This window comes from Saccostrea cucullata, unplaced genomic scaffold (genome assembly GCF_032062105.1).
Source record: "Saccostrea cucullata isolate Sc308-1 unplaced genomic scaffold, CSIRO_AGI_Scuc_v1 ctg194, whole genome shotgun sequence".
Lineage (NCBI taxonomy): Eukaryota > Metazoa > Mollusca > Bivalvia > Ostreida > Ostreidae > Saccostrea > Saccostrea cuccullata.
In genome coordinates, this window is record NW_026939778.1 from 677,975 (window position 1) to 697,708 (window position 19,734).

Sequence of the window (19,734 nt, forward strand, 5' to 3'; positions counted from 1 at the left end):
TTACTTTTTTTGCTTCTCAGGTTTTTTGGGAGGTCTAAAAAAATTTCTTACCCTTAGCCCCCCACTTTAATTTGCTTCCGACGCCAATGATAGATATTTTCCGCCGTTTGGTAATAATTACCCTGTTCAATCGATAAAATTTGAAGGTAAATGGACACGTCTTCCCCGGCCTTCCCTCTTTGCAACAATCTCAGCATGCATGACTTGGGTTGATACGCGTAACTAATAAACCCAATGATCAATGAATCATGCACTACTCGACTCGACTTGTACGCAAATATGAAAAAAGTAAATTTTGCGATAATAGAATAAAATAATCGACCAATTTAAATATTCGTAATGGACTGAAAAAATCTTAAAATTTTTAAATTCAAGGTTTAAAAAAACTTTTTTTTAAAATTCAAGGTTTAAAAAAAGCTTTTAACTTTGCAGGTTACATTCAAGAAAACGACATCGGGACTGTCCACTCCATTTTTTGAACTCTGAAAACAAGCTGTATGTTGCAGCTGACCGACTTTAGCGTGGGAGAGACGCTATCTCGGCTACTTCCTTTGATGTGGCGAGAATGTGACGTAGAATTTAAAGTTCTCGACAAGCAAAGCGTCAGCTCGTCACAAACAATGTAATCCTTTAGGGGTTTTGAAATCTGCTCTACAACCTGCAATTAATTGATACGCTGCATAAAGGGAGATAACTCAACATCCATACATGGCTACTTTCACAACTCCTGGCTCTGGCTTGTATTGGTGACATTCCACAGGAATATTAACCTTAGCATTTAATAAATTATGTATTTTCTTGTCTGCAAGGTTGTTCCTAGAGTCTGACTGTATTTTTTTTAGCAATGAAAAAACTCTCTTCATGTCTGCATTGGAGTGGGGGAGAGTAAGCACATTCTTGCTCAGATAGGTGTTCAAACTGCTACTGGCCACTTCAATGGTAGTTTCAGTTTTCCCAAGGATTTCCAATACTGATTGAGTGTGGAGGTTTCTGGCTCAAATTTTGGAAGGTCTGACGAAGGAGTTTGGATATATTCTGCAGCTTCATCTGTAAGTTTTCTCTTCTCTTCCTGGTTGAAACTAAAAAACTCTCAGACAACCCCCCCACCCATTTGTAGATATTTGCTGTAGTTCAGAAACCAATTCCTTGGAACACCTTGTCATTGAAAGGGAATTTCTTCATTGCTTCTGTTGCCGTGCAGTAGAACTCTCTTACTGACCTGAATAAAAAGATAAATAAAACAAATGAAAATTGTAAACAACACATACAGAAATTTTTTGAGCTCCAGATGTCCATGCAAAAAAAAATTTAACATTCAATACTTGTATTTATTTACTTAAACAATTTGTTGACTGTTTCTCAGGTTGCAGGTCATCATGAGCAGTGTTGTAATTTCTTGCAGTCCAACTGATGGCCAGTGTGGCATCATCATCAGGTTTCTGCACACCTAACATCTACCTTGCATCAGTGGCGTAGCGTCCATTAAGGCAAAAAAGGCTAATGCCTACACATAATTTTGGACATGTTTTTTTTTTTTTAAATGAATTTAATGTAATGAATTAATTAATTTGTTAATCATTAAAAAACATCAACAAATAAAATTCAGTGTATATATATTTTATAGCTGTAAATTACAGTGTTGTTTCGTTTAGTGGCATTAGCAGTCAAACTGAGTTCCCCATACAAGGATGCCTTAAGACTTTCCTACAATCTTCTTTGACAAATTAAGAAAAAGTCAAGTTTATCACAACAAAGTGGAAACCTTTTGATGATTTAATTCCAACCAAGTTACCGTAATCAGTGGTAGTGTAATGTATTATCGTTCAAATTAAACCGAAATTTAGTATCATGCAGTTACATGCAGTTTCAATCCCTTAAAACGTTCTTTCATATTAATTCGTTCCTCCAGAAGCGTTCCTGATATTTTAAATAATTAAAACTTAAAACAATGTTTTACACAGGTACATGCATAGGGAGAGGGAGGGGCTTCGACGGAATCGACTAAGACCGAATCTCTCTCTCTCACTTACTCTCTCTCTCTCTCTCTCTCTCTCAGTAAAATTTATCTGTTTCCACAAAACAATGACAACACATTATTTGAATACCAATTTTTGAAGAGTTTAAATTTAAATTTATAACAATGATATAAATGCCTATATGAATCATCGTGTCCAAAAATTCAAATCACGCGGAGGGGGTGTCCTAAAAAAGTAGTCTGCATAATATATTGTTTCAACTTCAATAAAGATTTACTAGTATGTACATTGAGGTGACATATACCCTGGGAATCTAAAAGAGTTTGCTTTTAAAAAAACTTAAAAGATCTGACTGCTTAATGGGCGAATTTCCCAAAATGCACAAATAAATAACTTGACACAAGCATACGTATTTTGTTTAAATTAACAATTTTCTTTTCTCAAAAGTGATAATTCTACGTCTATTTTTCAAAATTTTCTCGGGGGAGATCGCCACCCCCCCCCCCTCGAAGGAGGGGTGACCCCCTCCCGCACCTACCCCCTATCGGCGCTTCGCGCCTCATATTAAGAAGCCATCGGCTTCATTACTTTGTGCCTACACGTATATTTGATGTACGCTACGCCTGGTGATGTCTTGCAGAGATGTAATGCCGGTGTAAAGACGAATAATAACCCCCATCGAATAATGACCGGGGGTCACTTTTCAACGTCGAAAAATGACCCCCGGTCATTATTCGATGGGGGTCATTATTCGTCTTTACACCGACTCTCGTCATGACACATTTTCCCATCCTCTTTCAAACTAGTATTACCATTTCTGTGTGCAAGTATCCAACCATGGATTCCCCTGCCTGAAATTTAATAGTGACCAAAAAAGGGGGAGGGAGGGGGGAGGGCTACTTTATTGCAGTTATGAAAGCCTTATAAAGCATGATAAGTAGCTCTAACAGATCAAAAAAAAATAATAATAATAACAACCACGTTTATACTAATAATATGAGTAAAATGTATTCAACTCAAATACAGTTTACTCATATTGTTAGTATAAACGTGATAATAAAAGGGAATTCGATCAGGGAATGAATCAATGTAGAGATTTGAATTTTCCCGCGTTCTTTCATTTTGCTAAATCAGAGGGATTCCGAATGCATGTGCCCGAAGTTGCCGCAGTGAATTTGTGTCATAAAATGCATTCAATATTTCGAAGTTGTAGGCGACTGACAGCACATTCTAAGCTTACATCAGAATTTCAGAGATGTCGAGAGTTGATCAGATGTACCGTGCATTCACGTAAATACACGTCAGAAAGCGGACAAACTTACGATGACGCATTTTCCAGGTCGATCAACAACCCTTCAGAGTTTTGGGCTGAAGCATCAGAAGATATTGTTTGGCACAAGAAGTGGACGAAAGTTTTGGATGATTCCAATTCTCCATTTACTCAGTGGTAAAGCTAAACAGGGGATTGAGCTTTTTTAGTATTTACTGACGCAGTGAGCTTAGTTCCTCTTTTGCAAACTTTGTTGTACAGAAAACTTAATATAGAGTTCTTCCCCTTTGTTACTAATAAGTTGTAATATATTGCAAAGGGCACTGACCTGTCTTAGATGCAAGATAAAGATCCTTCAATTTTTACAAAATATTATTGAAATAATTAATTAGACTTAATACAGTGAATTGGCATTGATCACTTTGGAAAGTCAATAACTTTTTCTTTAAATGTTTAAAGTACATGTATAGCAATTTTTGTGATTTTCAACTGTGTAATCATGGTAATATATGAATGCTCTGTAATTTGCAGTGACTTGTTAGTTCTTGATGAATGATTTAATTTTTTTTTTTTTGAGTTTAATGTATTTAAAAATTTATGTAATTAATTCTTTATATGTTTTTAGGTTTGTGGGAGGGGAATTAAATTCCTGCTATAATGCCGTGGACAGACATGTGGAGGCAGGCAATGGGGACCAAGTGGCTATTATATTTGACAGCCCTGTCAGTAAACAAATGGACAAAATCACATACAAAGAACTCTTATATCAGGTAAAAATCTAAATGAAAAATTACTTTTGACTTGACAGTAGATTAATATATGTATTTATTTTGTTAATTCTGAAATAAATAAAGAAAATGCATGCTGCAACTAGCAGCTCATCATGCTCATTGTAAGATATTTTTTAAACCATGGTATTCCATCTTCCAGGTAACTCATTTGGCCGGTGCCCTAAGGAAGCATGGGGTAGAGAAAGGGGACAGGGTACTGATTTACATGCCCATGATCCCCCAGGCTATCATTGCTATGATGGCCACGGCCAGGTTAGGGGCAATACATTCTCTTGTTTTTGGAGGCTTTGCTTCAAAGGAACTGGCTGTCAGAATAGATCACGCAGAGGTAAGAAAAATAATTAAACAGAAAAGTATGAATCGTTCATTTACAATGCAGGAGAATTCCCAGATTAAATTTGGCAGAGGTCATATGTGTTGCATCATTGATTTCCACTCAGTAATTGTCTCATGCATGTATAAATTAGCAAGACCTCTTGGAATAAGGACAACAATTCATTGAGAATTTTAAAGTGCTACCGTAAATCTGGAAATTTTTACTGTAGATAAATTTTTAGCAAATTTGCGAGTGCAATGCATTCGCAAAAATATTTTTCTTAAAATTAAATCATGTAAAGAAATTTTTTTCTGAAAGTTGTTGTCTATTTTTAACTCAGTGAATAGGCGTCGGTAAGCACTGTTTATTTTTAAAAAGAAACCTGTTTATACTACTGTAACTACAAGCTAATTATCCGTGCTTGTAAATTGCCCTCATTATACGCAATATCGTCCGATGGTTTGACAAGCACTGAGATGGTGTGTCCCTTTTTTAGCTCTACTGGTCAGAGACCAGAAGAGCTTATGCGATAGTAATGCGTCCGTCGTCCGTCTGTCTGTCTGTCTGTCTGTCTGTCTGTCTGTAAACAATTTTTCAAAATGCTACTCCTCCTACAGTTTTGGTCCGATTTCAATATAACTTGGCACACAAGTAGACTACACTAAGATACATAATTCTGTGCATCGGTTTTTGATTTTGATGAACGGTGTTGCCATGGTTACTAAAAATAGAAATTTCTGTGAAATTCTTTCAAAATGCTACTCCTCCTACAGTTTTAGTCTGATTTCAATATAACTTGGCACACAAGTAGACTACACTAAGATACATAATTCTGTGCATCGGTTTTGAATTTCGATGAACGGTGTTGCCATGGTTACCAAAAATAGAAATTTCTGTGAAATTCTTTCAAAATGCTACTCCTCCTACAGTTTTGGTCCAATTTCAATATAACTTGGCACAAAAGTAGACTACACTAAGATACATGATTCTGTGCATTGGTTTTTGATTTCGATAAACGGTGTTGCCATGGTTACTAAAAATAGAAATTTCTGTGAAATTCTTTCAAAATGCTACTCCTGCTACAGTTTTGGTTTGATTTCAATATAACTAGGCACACAAGTAGACTACACTAAGATACATAGTTCTGTGCATTGGTTTTTGATTTCGATGAATGGTGTTGCCATGGATACCAAAAATAGAAATTTCTGTGAAAGACTTTTAAAATATGCTACTCCTCCTACAGTTTTGGTCTGATTTCATTATAACTTGGCACACGAGTAGACTACACTAAGATACATAAAGATGTGCATCGGTTGTTTGATTTCGATGAAAGGTGTTGCCATGGTTACTAAAAATAGAAATTTCTGTGAAATTCTTTCAAAATGCTACTTCTCCTACAGTTTTGGTCTGATTTCAATATAACTTGGCACACAAGCAGACTATACTAAGATACATAATTCTGTGCATTGGTTTTTATTTTGATAAGTGGACCATTTTCTATTAATTGCTGTTTTAAAGTTTCAAGTGGCTACTGCTACTTTTCTCTTCCTTTGTTTTAAGTATAAACCAGTAGAGCTACAGTCTCGATAGAGACTTCTGGTTTTGTCACATAGGTTGGGAGATTGCACAAACTGAAATGGAATTTAAAATGTATGTACAGGCTGCCTAAAATCAGGGCTCCCACTGGACCGAAAATATTTTTCGCCACTTTTCGCGACAAAAGGAAAGGCATATTTACATCTGATTTTTCGAAATTGCAATGCACTTTATGTTAGTCCTTTTTTTAGCTCTACTGGTCAGAGACCAGAAGAGCTTATGCGATAGTAATGCGTCCGTCGTCCGTCCGTCTGTCTGTCTGTCTGTCCGTCTGTCTGTAAACAATTTTTCAAAATGCTACTCCTCCTACAGTTTTGGTCGGATTTCAATATAACTTGGCACATAAGTAGACTACACTAAGATACATAATTCTGTATATCGGTTTTTGATTTCGATGAACGGTGTTGCCGTGGTTACTAAAAATAGAAATTTCTGTGAAATTCTTTCAAAATGCTACTCCTCCTACAGTTTTAGTCTGATTTCAATATACCTTGGCACACAAGTAGACTACACTAAGATACATAATTCTGTGTATCGGTTTTTGATTTCGATGAACGGTGTTGCCGTGGTTACTAAAAATAGAAATTTCTGTGAAATTCTTTCAAAATGCTACCCCTACTACAGTTTTGGTCGGATTTCAATATAACTTGGCACACAAGTAGACTACACTAAGATACACAATTCTGTTTATCGGTTTTTGATTTCGATGAACGGTGTTCCGTGGTTACTAAAAATAGAAATTTCTGTGAAATTCTTTCAAAATGCTACTCCTTCAACAGTTTTAGTCTGATTTCAATATAATTTGGCACACAAGTAGACTTCACTAAGATACATAATTCTATATATTGGTTTTTGATTTCGATGAACGGTGTTGCCGTGGTTACTAAAAATAGAAATTTCTGTGAAATTCTTTCAAAATGCTACTCCTCCTACACTTTTAGTCTGATTTCAAAATAACTTGGCACACAAGTAGACTACACTAAGATACACAATTATGTTTATCAGTTTTTGATTTCGATGAACGGTGTTGCCGTGGTTACTAAAAATAGAAATTTCTGTGAAATTCTTTCAAAATGCTACTCCAAATACAATTTTAGTCTAATTATAATATAAATGTGGCATGCAAGTGGACTGCACTAAGAACAAAAGAGACTTAATCAAGGATCATTATTCTATTTATTGCTGTTGAAAAGTTTCAATTTCCAACTGCTTAAGTACTTTTCTCTTCCTTTGCTATAAGTACAAACCAGTAGAGCTTCAGTCTCGACAGAGACTTCTGGTAATTATTTTGCCAAGAAAGAGAGACCAGTTATTTAATCCAAGCATGTATCAACACGGGTGATAACTCGAGTTCAGTGCTTTTACTAGAGAGTTCCAAATGTAAACACGGCGTGTAAATTTTAGGTGAGAAAAAAACCAAACGTTGAGAAAATTAGTTATGTATATTTTTGTCTTTATTTGGATTATATTTTAGGTTAAAAGGCATACACAACCTCTAATTAATTTAGAAGTTATTTTCAGTGCAAATCCTTTTGTATTTTTATCTTCAAAATTGTTTCGGAGCGATTCTGCAATTTCTTGCCACGTTGCAAGTATATTGGTGGTATTCTAACTGTGCATACTAAATTGAAACATAAACTGATATGAAAATCTTAAGGGATTTTTAGGTCACCTGAGTAAACTCAGGTGACCTATTGCTATCTGTTTTTGTCCGTCGTCGTCCGTCGTGCGTCGTGTGTTAACATTTGAACATTTTCAGCTTCTTCTCTGAAACCACTGAACCAATTTTAACCATATTTGGCACAAAGCAGGTATGGGTGAAGGGGAACAAAAATTGTGAATTTCATGATCCCTGCCCCCCTGGGGCCTGAGGGGTGGGGCCAAAACCACTGAAATTAATGCAATCTTTAAAAATCTTCTTCTTTACTCCTGGACATCAAGCAGTCAAACTGTTTGCATGATTGTAATCAGCAATGAGTCCTCTACCAAAATTGTGAATTTTATGGCCCTGGGGTCAGGGGTTCTGGTGTTAGGGCGGGGCTCTATTGATTATATAGTGAAAATACAGGAATTCTTTGAAAATCTTCTTCTCTGCTCCTGGGTATTAAATAAACTAACTAAGTACATAGTTATGATGAGCAAGAGTGCCTCTACCAAAATTGTGAATTTTATGGCCCCAGGGTCAGGGGTTCTTGTTTTAGGGTGGGGCTCTAATGATTATATAGTGAAATGCATGAATTCTTTGAACATCTTATCCTTTGCTTCTGGTTAATATGCTTATGATTTAATTACATATTTAAGGCCAGTATTTTTTTTATTTTCAGTTTTACAAACCCTCCGCTCAAGGTTTTGAATTTTCAGAAAAAAATAAAACAATTTTTTCTTTCCGATGTCAAAATTGAGTCGGGATCGAGATTTCAAATTTACGAACTCGCACTTCCAGTTTTAAGATGAAACGGCGGGTAATGCTAGATCTATCTGAGAAGATAGGTTAGTTTAGTGTAAAATTCATCGATTCGAGTGCCATTCAAAACGTTTCACCCGTTCAAAGGACAAATAAAATGCTGACGAATTTGTTGCACAATGACATGCTGGTGAGATAATTATGTATTAGTTTCAAAAGTGTCTGTCTGTAAATTATTTTCCTCCCCCAGGTTTTAAACTGCCCGTGGTAGCTATTGCATATTGTCAGCGACATTGTTTAGGTCTCTGTTATAGCTTACAGTCTAAGCATCATTCTTCAGAAAAGGGTTGCTTATGCATCAGATGTAATGAATAAAACTATGGGAGAAGTTAAGTCTATTTGAGGAAGAAATAAACAATAACCTGAAGAAATAAAAAAAATTTCAACTATTAAAAGGCAAGAATATACAAATATATACAGGCATGTAGTATCATTTGTATCAGCCAGAAAAATTATTTTACACTTAATTGAAAAAATGTTCACCCTACTCTCCAATACTCCCTGTCTGTTTTATGATAGGAATTATATAATTTTAGGCATCAAGTAAATTTTAGAACAATGCCTACACATTCACCTATCACATATTAAAAAAATGAAGATATATTGAAAGACATTTAAAGAATTGATTTTTTAAAATACATTTTGACCAATATCACAAAATTTATATAACTGGCCCAAACTGGCAGATGATGAAATAAGCAATGTTCTACTTTCCTGTTTGTAAGCATTATGTGTCCAGTGGTAAGGAGCCTATTAGAATGGCATAAAAAAGAATGTACAAATGTTAATAATTGATTTATCCAAAAAAAAAAATTTAATTATTTCCTTCTCATTCGGGACATTTTTATTCTCATGTTCATAACTAAACCTAAACATAAAAAAAATGCTGGACTTGTAATGAAGAAAGGGGCCTCTTTCAAAATAGATAATGTCAGGGCCGCTTGGTCAGGGGTACCAGGGGGGTACTTTGACTAAAAATAAATTAATGCATTGAAATCTGCCCTTTGATAAGCAATGGGGCCTCTTTCAAAATTTGTGAATTTCATGGCTTTTGGATTAAAACACGAACCAAATACAATCGCTGGAAAGTTGTTGCATGATACTCAGGTGACCTATAAGGCCCGTGGGCCTCTTGTTAATTTTAGCTCCAGTGACAATTCGCAAAATTTTGAAGCGTAAAAATTAATCAATAGCTTTTTGACCCAAATTCGCAAAAATAAATCGACGTAAGAATTTCCAGATTTACGGTATCACTATGTAGGAAGTGCTCCCACAATTTTCTTTCTTTTTTTTCAGCATTTGTATTAAATTTTTTTCTTGCACTTTTCAGCCAAAGGTTGTCATCAGTGCTAACTGTGGAGTAGAGCCAAACAGAAATGTCCTGTACAAGCCCATGCTGGATGCTGCTTTAGAAATGGCCACCCATAAACCAAAGAACTGCATCATTTACAACAGACCAATGGTAGGAAATCTGGAGTCTCATAGGACATAACTCATGGAATCAAATGATGATCACAAAAAATTGGCATTTGATGATATAATTTTTAATTATCCACTGGGAAATACATGTACATTGTATTCTAAACTTTTTCATTTTAGTTTCCATTCTGCACATTTATCAAAGGCCGAGATTTAGATTGGGAGATAGAGGTTGGGATGTCTAAACCAGTAGACTGCGTGCCTGTGGATTCTATGGACCCGGCATATATCCTCTACACATCGGGGACAACAGGGCTTCCTAAGGTCTCCATTTACTGCAAAACAGCTATTTCTCATGTACTCTGTACAATTGAACACAGAAGCCTATAGTACTAATGATTATTGTTTCTTCTCCCTCAACAAATTTGGAATCACCTTGTCCATTTTCTAATAAGATTTTTTGTAATGAAGAAACATTTGAAGCTTATTCATTGATTTCCATCACCTGATGGTGTGTCATGATAATGAATCAATGCCATTTGGGCAAATGATTGTAAAGTGAGGGTGTAGAATGATCTTGAACCAAGATCATTCATGCAAGTTCAGGGTAACTTTAAGTTGACTGACGTGTACATGTATAATTATTTCCTGGCCATATATTGTAATGAAAAAAAACTTAGCATAAATATTGTCTATGATCTGAGTGTGTTTCATGACCTTGACCCTTCACATTCAAGTCATATTATATGGCAAGGTAAATTTCGGAATTTTTTACCATTTTTAATCTAGTAGCATTATATTTTTAGGCAGTGGTCCGGCCAAGCGGGGGTCATGCCGTGGTCTTGAAGTGGTCAATGTGGAATATCTATGGTCTCAAGCCAAAGGAGGTCAGTTCATAAACTTGATTAAGCAGTAAAGATATTGCTGATAATAAGTAACAGAAAATGCAACTGAAATGGTAGAGTGATTTTTTGGACTTTGATTTTCTTAGGTATGGTGGTCAGCTTCGGATCTGGGCTGGGTTGTGGGACACTCCTATATTTGTTACGCCCCTTTACTCAATGGAAACACTACAATTGTGTATGAGGTAAGGTAACAGATCAGATGTTGAACTTTTTTGCTGAGATATTTTAAATCTTTTAATTTAATGTAAATCTATAAAATACTGCACAATATGTAATTGGTAAATTTAGTTTAAATCATTTATCAGAACTTGTCAATGTATAAAAAAAAAAGAAATTTTAAAAAAAGGGGACATGAAAAATAAAGATTTAAAACTTTTCTTATGTGTGTATCAAATGTTAGGGAAGTATTTGAAGTATTTATAGGTTGATAATGTTGATACTAGAAGAAGAACTTGGAATAATACTGTTATAAAAGTTTCATAACCAATCTTGACTATGCTTTTATAGGGTAAACCTGTGGGTACCCCTGACCCTGGGGTTTACTTCCGGATTCTGAAGGAACATGATGTAGCAGGGATGTTTGTAGCCCCCACTGCAATCCGAGCCATTAGGAGAGAGGTGAATTGATAAATCCCATAGTATATTCATAGTAACTGTACTAACTGATTTATATAACTGTTGTCTAATAAGGGAGTGAAATCTTTGCTTTACCAATAAACCGTTTGTTGATCTTAATTTTTTAGGACCCAGATGCCTCTTTTGCTCAGAAGTACCTTCCACTGCCAAAGTAAGTAAAATAAAAATGAATTGTACTGGTAAAATTTTATACAGGGGCCATATCTTATGATTAACCAGTCTCTGTATTTTGACCTGTATTTTGACCTCTGTAGATTTTGAATTGTGTCACATTTACAAGTATCTGTGCATCTTTCTGTATTTTGACACATGTAGGGTTTGAGTATAGAAAGATTTACTTGACTGTATCCGTCTGTGTTTTGATCTTTGTAGGTTTTGAGTATTGTCAGATTTTTTTTTTTTATCTCTTCCTTATTTTTATCTCAGTCAGTAGATTTGAGATAAAGGTGTATCTAGTTTTTTTTTTCTCTGAAGATTAAGATAAAGGTGTATCTATTTCTAATCTCTGTAGGTTTGAGATTTAAATGTATCTATTTTTCATCCCTGCAGGTTTGAGATTTAAGTGTATATATTTTTCATCTCTGTAGATTTGAGATATCTATTTTTGATCTCTGTAGGTTTGAGATATCTATTTTTGATCTCTGTAGATTTGAGATATCTATTTTTGATCTCTTTAGATTTGAGATACTAGTATCTATTTTTTGACATCTGTAGATTTGAGATATCTGTTTTTGATCTCTGTAGATTTGAGATATCTATTTTTGATCTCTGTAGATTTGAGATATCTATATTTTGATCTCTGTAGATTTGAGATATCTATTTTTTGACATCTCTAGATTTGAAATATCAATTTTTGATCTCTGTAGATTTGAGATATCTATTTTTGATCTCTGTAGATTTGAGATATCTATTTTTGATCTCTGTAGATTTGAGATATCTATTTTTGATCTCTGTAGATTTGAGATATCTATATTTTGATCTCTGTAGATTTGAGATATCTATTTTTTGACATCTCTAGATTTGAAATATCAATTTTTGATGTCTGTAGATTTGAGATATCTATTTTTGATCTCTGTAGATTTGAGATATCTATTTTTGATCTCTGTAGGTTTCGAGGTTTGTTTGTGGCAGGAGAACACTGTGACAAGGAGACTCTGGAGTTTGCTCACTCTGTACTGCAGGCTCCTATACTGGACAACTGGTGGCAAACAGGTCAGTATTAAAAATGATACATGTCTATACATGAATACTAAATATTTCTACAAGTTTATAAAATCATTATGAATTAGACAAATATCACAGTAATAGATAAATTTGATAATTCCATGTAATTGAGCATTTTGTAACCAAATACATGTACATACACCTGTACTGATGTGAATGAGTTGTGGGTGTGTGATACCTTTATTTATTTACAGAGACGGGGTGGGCCATCAGTGCGACATGTGCAGGGTTAAATATGTCCTTGTCCCCACCCTCAGGGGCTGCTGGGAAATCGGTACCGGGCTGGAATGGTAAAAAATTAATATACATAGGACAAATTAATAGTTTTAATGAGCATTTAATGAGTCATTGTTTACTGAAAAACTAAGTTTTTGTTTGTTTGTTTTTTTTTAATTGCTTACAATCCAGTTTCTTTATAGTTCAGGTTTTAAGGAAGGATTTCTCACAGGCTTCCACTGGTGAGCTGGGAGACATTGTTGTCAAGTAGGTCTTGTGTAGATACAGTCAATTATACATACAATCTAATGTAATATGTACCATGTATAAATATTTAAGATGTAAATAGACTTATTTTATTTGAAGAAAGAGTGAACATAGAGGTATGGACATGGTGATAGTATTGTTGAGTGAAATGTCAAATTTTCTTTCCTTAGGTTGCCTTTACCACCTGGAGCATTTAGTACCCTGTGGAAAAATGAGGAGCGATTCAAAAAGACTTACTTTGAAAGCAAACCAGTATGTTTTCCATTTTCTGTTTATCCAGTTGATTTGTAAATCAGATTGTAGATTGTGTATGCAGAAATTACATAAAAATAAAGTATCTTAGTTTTAAGAGAAAAATAAGATCAAGATTTTCAACATTATAAGTACATGTATTACAGATATCAGGTTTATTTTTAATAAATTGTAAGTGAAATTTTGCTTATGGAATAGATCACAACAAGTTAGGTACTCACTGAGTATGTTTTTTCATCATTTTTGTTCTATACGACTAGTTTATAATCATTACAAGTTGGGTACTCATTGAACAAGTTTTATCATGATTTTTATTCTACAGTTGTCTTCTGCCATTACAGGGTTACTATGACACCATGGATGCAGGCTACAAGGATGGAGAGGGCTATGTTTATGTCATGGCCAGAAGTGATGATGTCATCAACGTGGCGGGCCACAGACTCTCGACGGGTGCAATAGAAGAGGTAGCCACTTTTATACTGGAAATAATGTCCATTTGAATAAAGAGAAGAATGGCTGCCAAAAGAATTTTTTAGGCTGAAAAAAGTCAAGATGCACATTTTTATAAATGTTCGATTTTTGTACATGTACTAGAAGTGTAAAATGTTGTCATAGAGCATTGAAAGCGCACACTCTATTTAGTTTAGCCTGATCAATTAATGCATATTAAATGTCAAGGTACTACTGTTCCTTAATAATGAAAGCAATACAATTTTTTTTTTCTATATCTACATGTATTTGTAGGCAATCATGACGAGTGAGGATATAGCTGAGGTGGCAGTGGTGGGAATACCTGACACACTCAAAGGTCAAATACCGCTGGGACTGTGTGTACTAAAACATGGTAAGTATACACAGTACTAAAACATGGTAAGTACACAATGACTAATATACACTCAAAGGACAGGTACCACTAGGACTGTACATACTAAAATGTGGTAAGTATACTAAATACCTAAACATGTAAGTACAAAGTACTAAAACATGATAAGTACTTAGTGACCAAAATACAGGTACCAATGGGACTTTGTACTAAAACATGATAAGTATACAGTGACTTAAAGACATCCTCAAAAGACAGGTAATATGGTTCATACACAGTGTTCTGAACATCAAAGCTTATTTAGAAATAGTAACGAATTGGTGAAGAAATATTCTGATCTTTATTTTTGAATAATTGGAAATTCTGATAGAAATATTTTTATTTTACAATTTTCCTTGATTTAAACAGGAGTGCAGAAGTCAGCAGATGAAGTTATAGATCATGTCCGAGATGTAGTGAGAAGCAGCATAGGACCAGTGGCCGCCTTCAAACTCGCGGTTATTGTCCCAAAGCTACCAAAGACTCGAGCTGGGAAGATAGCTCGTAGCACCATAGCTCTCATGGCAGCTGGTCAGCCATTCAAAGTAAGCAACTAATATGTGGTATTTGAATAAATACCTTTTATCCTTATTTTGATACAACTGATGATACTCAAGTGACCATCAAGGCCCATGGACTTTGTTTCTTTTATATGTTGTGCATGCAGTTATGATAGATAAACTCTTTAAAAAATTGATTACTGTAGATCACTAAATTTTCACGACACCTTATTTTCGCGAGATAGTCATTGACTCTTAATTAGCGAGACAAAATTTTCACGAATTGTGGTTCTTGCTCTTTATAATCTTAAGAAATGCTATTATACACGAGAATTAAATTTTCTCGAGCACACTGTCACGCATAATTATGCAAAAATAAAGTTCTCGCGAATAAAAAGTGATTTACAGTACCTACTTGTAGTACAAGGTTGGGTAGGTATTTAACAAGTGGTGAGCTAATAAAATCTAAGAAGCCAAAATCTAGGAAAGCTATTTATGAAAAGTGTTTCTAAGTTTGACTGCTACATTATTTTATAAAAAGAAATCTCAGGTTTGATGAGATATGTTTTTGCACCCTTTGTAGATTCCAGTGACTATTGAGGATGCCTCTGTGTATCCGTACATCCGGGACGCTCTACAACAGATTGGCTATGCCAAAGAGTAATAAAGCAGCATTATATTAACACTGCCTTTTTGTAGCATTAACTTGATCTGTGTGTTATTGAAAAAAATTAACTGACTTTGTGAATGGTTTAACATTTTTCTAAAATATTCGGCAAAAAAAGATCATGATAAATTTTGTTTGGTTTTAAATGAATACCATTCAACAGAGTACATGTATGTATATTTTGTGGGTTGCTTGCAGTGTACTGATTTTATTTATTATTCTTTTCAGATTAAAACAATAATTTTTCATTCCATATTATTTTCCTCACTAACACTCGCATGCTTATACATTGCATGAGTGAATATATTGATATATTTTTACTTAATATCATTCTTTGTGACAGCTTTGCATGTTTAATTATCTTTGAGTACATGTATAACATGACTGAATGGAAAATAAATTTTTAGAGAAAAGAAAAACTTTTTTATGACCTTGAAATGCATAAAGGAATGCAGTCATTACATGTTTTAAAAAAATTTTAAATTGTATAAATAATTTTTCTCGGTTAAATCAGGGACCTGTGTACTAAATACATGTATATAGGTCCCAGGATGTATGTATGTGTGGTTAAGTAGTATCTTCATTACGTACTGTATTTTGTTTGGTTTTTAATTTGTTTTTGCACTTTTACTCAGGCTATCCTATTTTGCTTACTTCATGTACAGTAACTGTTTATTATAAATGTACCAGTAGCTAATTTTTTTCTGATGAGTTGCAGGGGAGAAAATAAACAACTAAATTCTCTAAAAGCATTAATACCAAAACTTATATCCTATATATCATTATAAGTTGATCTATATGATATATTTAAAAAAAACTACACTTTTAAAGTAATACTTCCTTATATTTTTTGTCAGTTTAAAAGATTTACAAAATACATTATATAAATAGACAATAAACAAGACAGTAAAACAGCCTTTTCAGCCAAGTGGCAGGGAAATGCAATTTCAATTCATTATAAGTGTAATTCATAATATTGTAGCACGAGCAATAGGATTAAAATCATAATTTAAGTGTGAATTCATTATAAGGGTGTTCACTATAACCATGTTTTACTGTATTACATACTGGTCAGGAGCTATATTTTGTGTATCTGTTGTAGGTACCAGCCACTCTAGAAGATCCAGAAGTCTATTCCAAACTGAAGGTGTCTTTTGAAGAAGCAGGGTTTACTGTTGGAGAACCACAATATTAAAAACATGCACTGAACCATATGTGTGCCTATAAGTGTGAACATACAACATTAGAGCACTGAGGAAAATGCAGCATTGGAGAATGTCCATGACAAAACAAAAAGTTATACCTCTCTTATGCCTAGAATTGGTTTGGGTAAAGTAGGCTAGCTACAGGTGTGCTAGGGCAACACATGTTATTACAGTAAAACATGCTTATAAAAGAGTGCCAGAGATGGATGATTTTGTTTTGCTATAAGCATACTAGTAATTAATCATTTCCACTAGTTTACAAAACTAGTATATTGTAAAGTTGTATGAGGAATGAAAATCAGTTTGCTGTGAGAGACAATGCAATAGAAGTGTGTTTGCTATAAGCTTGTTTTACTGTAATTGTATAATTTTAGCAGTAGTTGTGATATATTTTGGTATATTTGTGTATGCTGTTATAGTCAGTTTTTATACATGCTTGTGTATATATGTGTCATACACTTTGTCTGATTTATCTAGTCTTCCAGAAATAAAACATTACTTTTCTTCAGATCACATATTTTATCTCCCACCCAATCTTTCACTCCCTTCCATTTTTTTTCCTTTACCCCTCCCCAATATTGATTTGAAATGTGCAAAAGTATTTAAAGATTTCTATTGCATATGTGGTTTTGCTTTGGGATAAAAATGTTATGCTAATTTGTTAGAAAATATTTTTTCAGCTGCTACTTTTATGTGATGTGTTATATTAATTAAGGAACTTGTGTAATGTCTTAACGTGTGATATGACTTCTATACTTTCTCAGACATACAGTTGAACTTAAGTATCTTGAACATGGATATCTCTAATATCATGGATCTGATATGTCAATCAAAGTGATTTGAAAGCCCTAAGCATTTTTTCTTGAAGTACTTTACCCTCAATATCTTGAACCCTTTGATATCTCTAAAGGTTTATTTTAATTGATCCCATACTACATTTGAGATAATGAGGATTGACTGTATGTACTTTATATAGGTATTCTTTTATGTAGTCATTCTTTACCAATTTACATGATGACATGAATATATGTTAATTTGGGGTCATTGAATCTATTTAATGTCATTGTCAAAATGTCAAGGTTATTGATACTGGGATCATGTTACTTTTATGTGGTACAAGAACAATTATTTACAAACAGTTACTAGGTACATGTACAAGTTTTAAAGGAACATTGTATTTTAAACTCAAGCAAGTTACTTGAGTTAAGGTCGAATTTATACATATGTTAAGGGCTCCTGAATGATTGTTTGCTTTTTAGTTTCCCAGAATTGATTCTGCATGATAACATACTGTATATGAATTGAAAAGAACTGCTTGGATTGGTTGTGATTATGTCAAAAACATGGACTCTTTCGAACATGTTGTATATCAAATATATTTTAATCAGTGATGTCCAGTATTCTTTTTTCTCATGATCATGATAGAGATATTGTTGCTAAAAGGCACAGATGGGATTTGCATCTATGATTAATTTTTTTTAGAAATGTTTTTCTTAATTGTTTACATAATGTTAGGCAATGAATAGTTACTACTGTATACAGGGTTATTTTCGCCCCGTGATATTTTCGCCCTTTCACATCTGAATACAAGTTTGCCCCGTTTTAAATTCACCCAAAAGATTTTTGTTTAAGATACATGTATTATACAGTTTACTTTGAATTAGCCCTGTTTTATATTCCCCACGTCAGGCAAGGGCGAAAGGGGCGAAAATTAAATGGGGGTGAAAATTTCCCCGTATACAGTATATATATGCAAGTCAAATTTTCACCTACAAATTATTTGTTATTCATTGTTTTGTTATATGAGCAAATTGCCTTAAAAAAATTGTGATTAAAATAGTACAAATGTATTATACACATGTAATGTGTCACTTTGTAATATATTTTCTTATACTGTATAAGAATTAATTTGTATAATTATATTTTTAATTAGTCATCTTTAATAAATTATGGTAAATACTATCCCTTTGTATTTTATGTATGTTGATCACTCAATGTTATGTATGTTTCTCAAACTATCAGATTTATCATGAGCATAAATATGGCAAAAACCACTGAGCCATCTTCTTTTGATATATCTTGAGGCTCAAACTAATTTTCAAATTGTTTCAATTTGTCCCTTTCATGGCATTAAAAAAGCTATGTTCTCCCATCTTTGCTGGTAAAAAGGGTTTCCATTCCGAAATCTACCCTACAACTTAGATTTCAGATCGGACACCCTTGACCAGCAAAGAAGTGTCCCCAGATGAAATATGAAAATTTCCAATCATGATTTTATTTTTCTTAAAACACAAAGTATCTCTTGTCCCCTTCCCACAAATTAAAATACGAGCCAATGAAAGTAAAAATTTATACAGTAGTCTGGCCTGGGAAAGATGTACTAAACTTTGAGTCTGCAAACGGGGCTTGCGAAAGCTAACAACTCGAGAGTCGGAGGTCAAAGTAGAGTGAATCATGTTTATCTCAGTAACGCAGATTAAGCTGCATGACCAATATCTAACTATGGGTGAAAAAGTACAATTTTTCGCTCAAAAGGAATATATATTTGTATGTAGAAGGAGATATATAACTGCACAGAATGAACAGAATAAAGTTGACATGATCATTGAGCAAGCTTTTGTCACAGTGCTTACACAGAGATGCAATACATATACGGCTACATCGCAATCCAGTATGCAAACATGCAGTAAAGCTCTAAATGAGCATGCCTAGTATATATTTTAGTTTAAGGTTGCGTTGCTCTTCGTGTAGATTTGATCTCAACTGTTAAAATTTTTTTTGTTTCCTTTTTAAACAACCAAGTATTACGGAAGCCCGTTGGTGCCACATACGAAAAATATTTTATCTGGCGGCCGCCACTTATTATTTGGCGGCCGCCACTTGTATATCTGGCGGCCGCCACATAATTATGTGGCGATCGCCACTTATTATTTGGCGGGCGCCACTTATATATCTGGCGGCCGCCACTTAATATATGGCGTTCGCCACATAATTTTTATGGTGGCCGCCACATAGTTTTTATGGCGGCCGCCACATATTTTTCTGGCGGCCGCTATATAATATCTGGCGGCCGCCACATATTTTTCTGGCGGCCGCTATATAATATCTGGCGGCCGCTATATAACATCTGGCGGTCGCCACTTATTATTTGGCGGCCGCCACATGTTT

The 19,734-nt window shown here is 34.3% G+C and overlaps 1 protein-coding gene across 1 annotated transcript; it reads left to right on the forward strand.

Annotated features, from left to right (window-relative positions):
• Positions 1-3,103: 3,103 nt before the first annotated feature.
• LOC134253949 (acyl-CoA synthetase short-chain family member 3, mitochondrial-like) lies at positions 3,104-18,515 on the forward strand. The gene is made up of 18 exons (XM_062736525.1): positions 3,104-3,423; positions 3,872-4,016; positions 4,177-4,365; positions 9,744-9,875; positions 10,013-10,156; positions 10,639-10,719; positions 10,824-10,919; positions 11,245-11,355; positions 11,481-11,524; positions 12,482-12,585; positions 12,792-12,887; positions 13,017-13,080; positions 13,251-13,332; positions 13,674-13,796; positions 14,077-14,176; positions 14,564-14,739; positions 15,278-15,354; positions 16,464-18,515. Exons 1-18 carry the CDS (start codon positions 3,122-3,124, stop codon positions 16,477-16,479), a joined length of 2,082 nt encoding a protein of 693 aa, XP_062592509.1. The 5' UTR covers positions 3,104-3,121; the 3' UTR covers positions 16,480-18,515.
• Positions 18,516-19,734: the final 1,219 nt, after the last annotated feature.

Bases quoted from the DNA above. Each gene is read 5' to 3' on its own strand.
- LOC134253949 (XM_062736525.1), top strand. From the start codon at position 3,122: ATGCATGTGCCCGAAGTTGCCGCAGTGAATTTGTGTCATAAAATGCAT. The intron at 9,876-10,012 runs GTAGGAAATCTG...TTTTCATTTTAG, and splicing joins TCATTTACAACAGACCAATG to TTTCCATTCTGCACATTTAT. The intron at 12,888-13,016 runs GTAAAAAATTAA...GTTTCTTTATAG, and splicing joins ATCGGTACCGGGCTGGAATG to TTCAGGTTTTAAGGAAGGAT.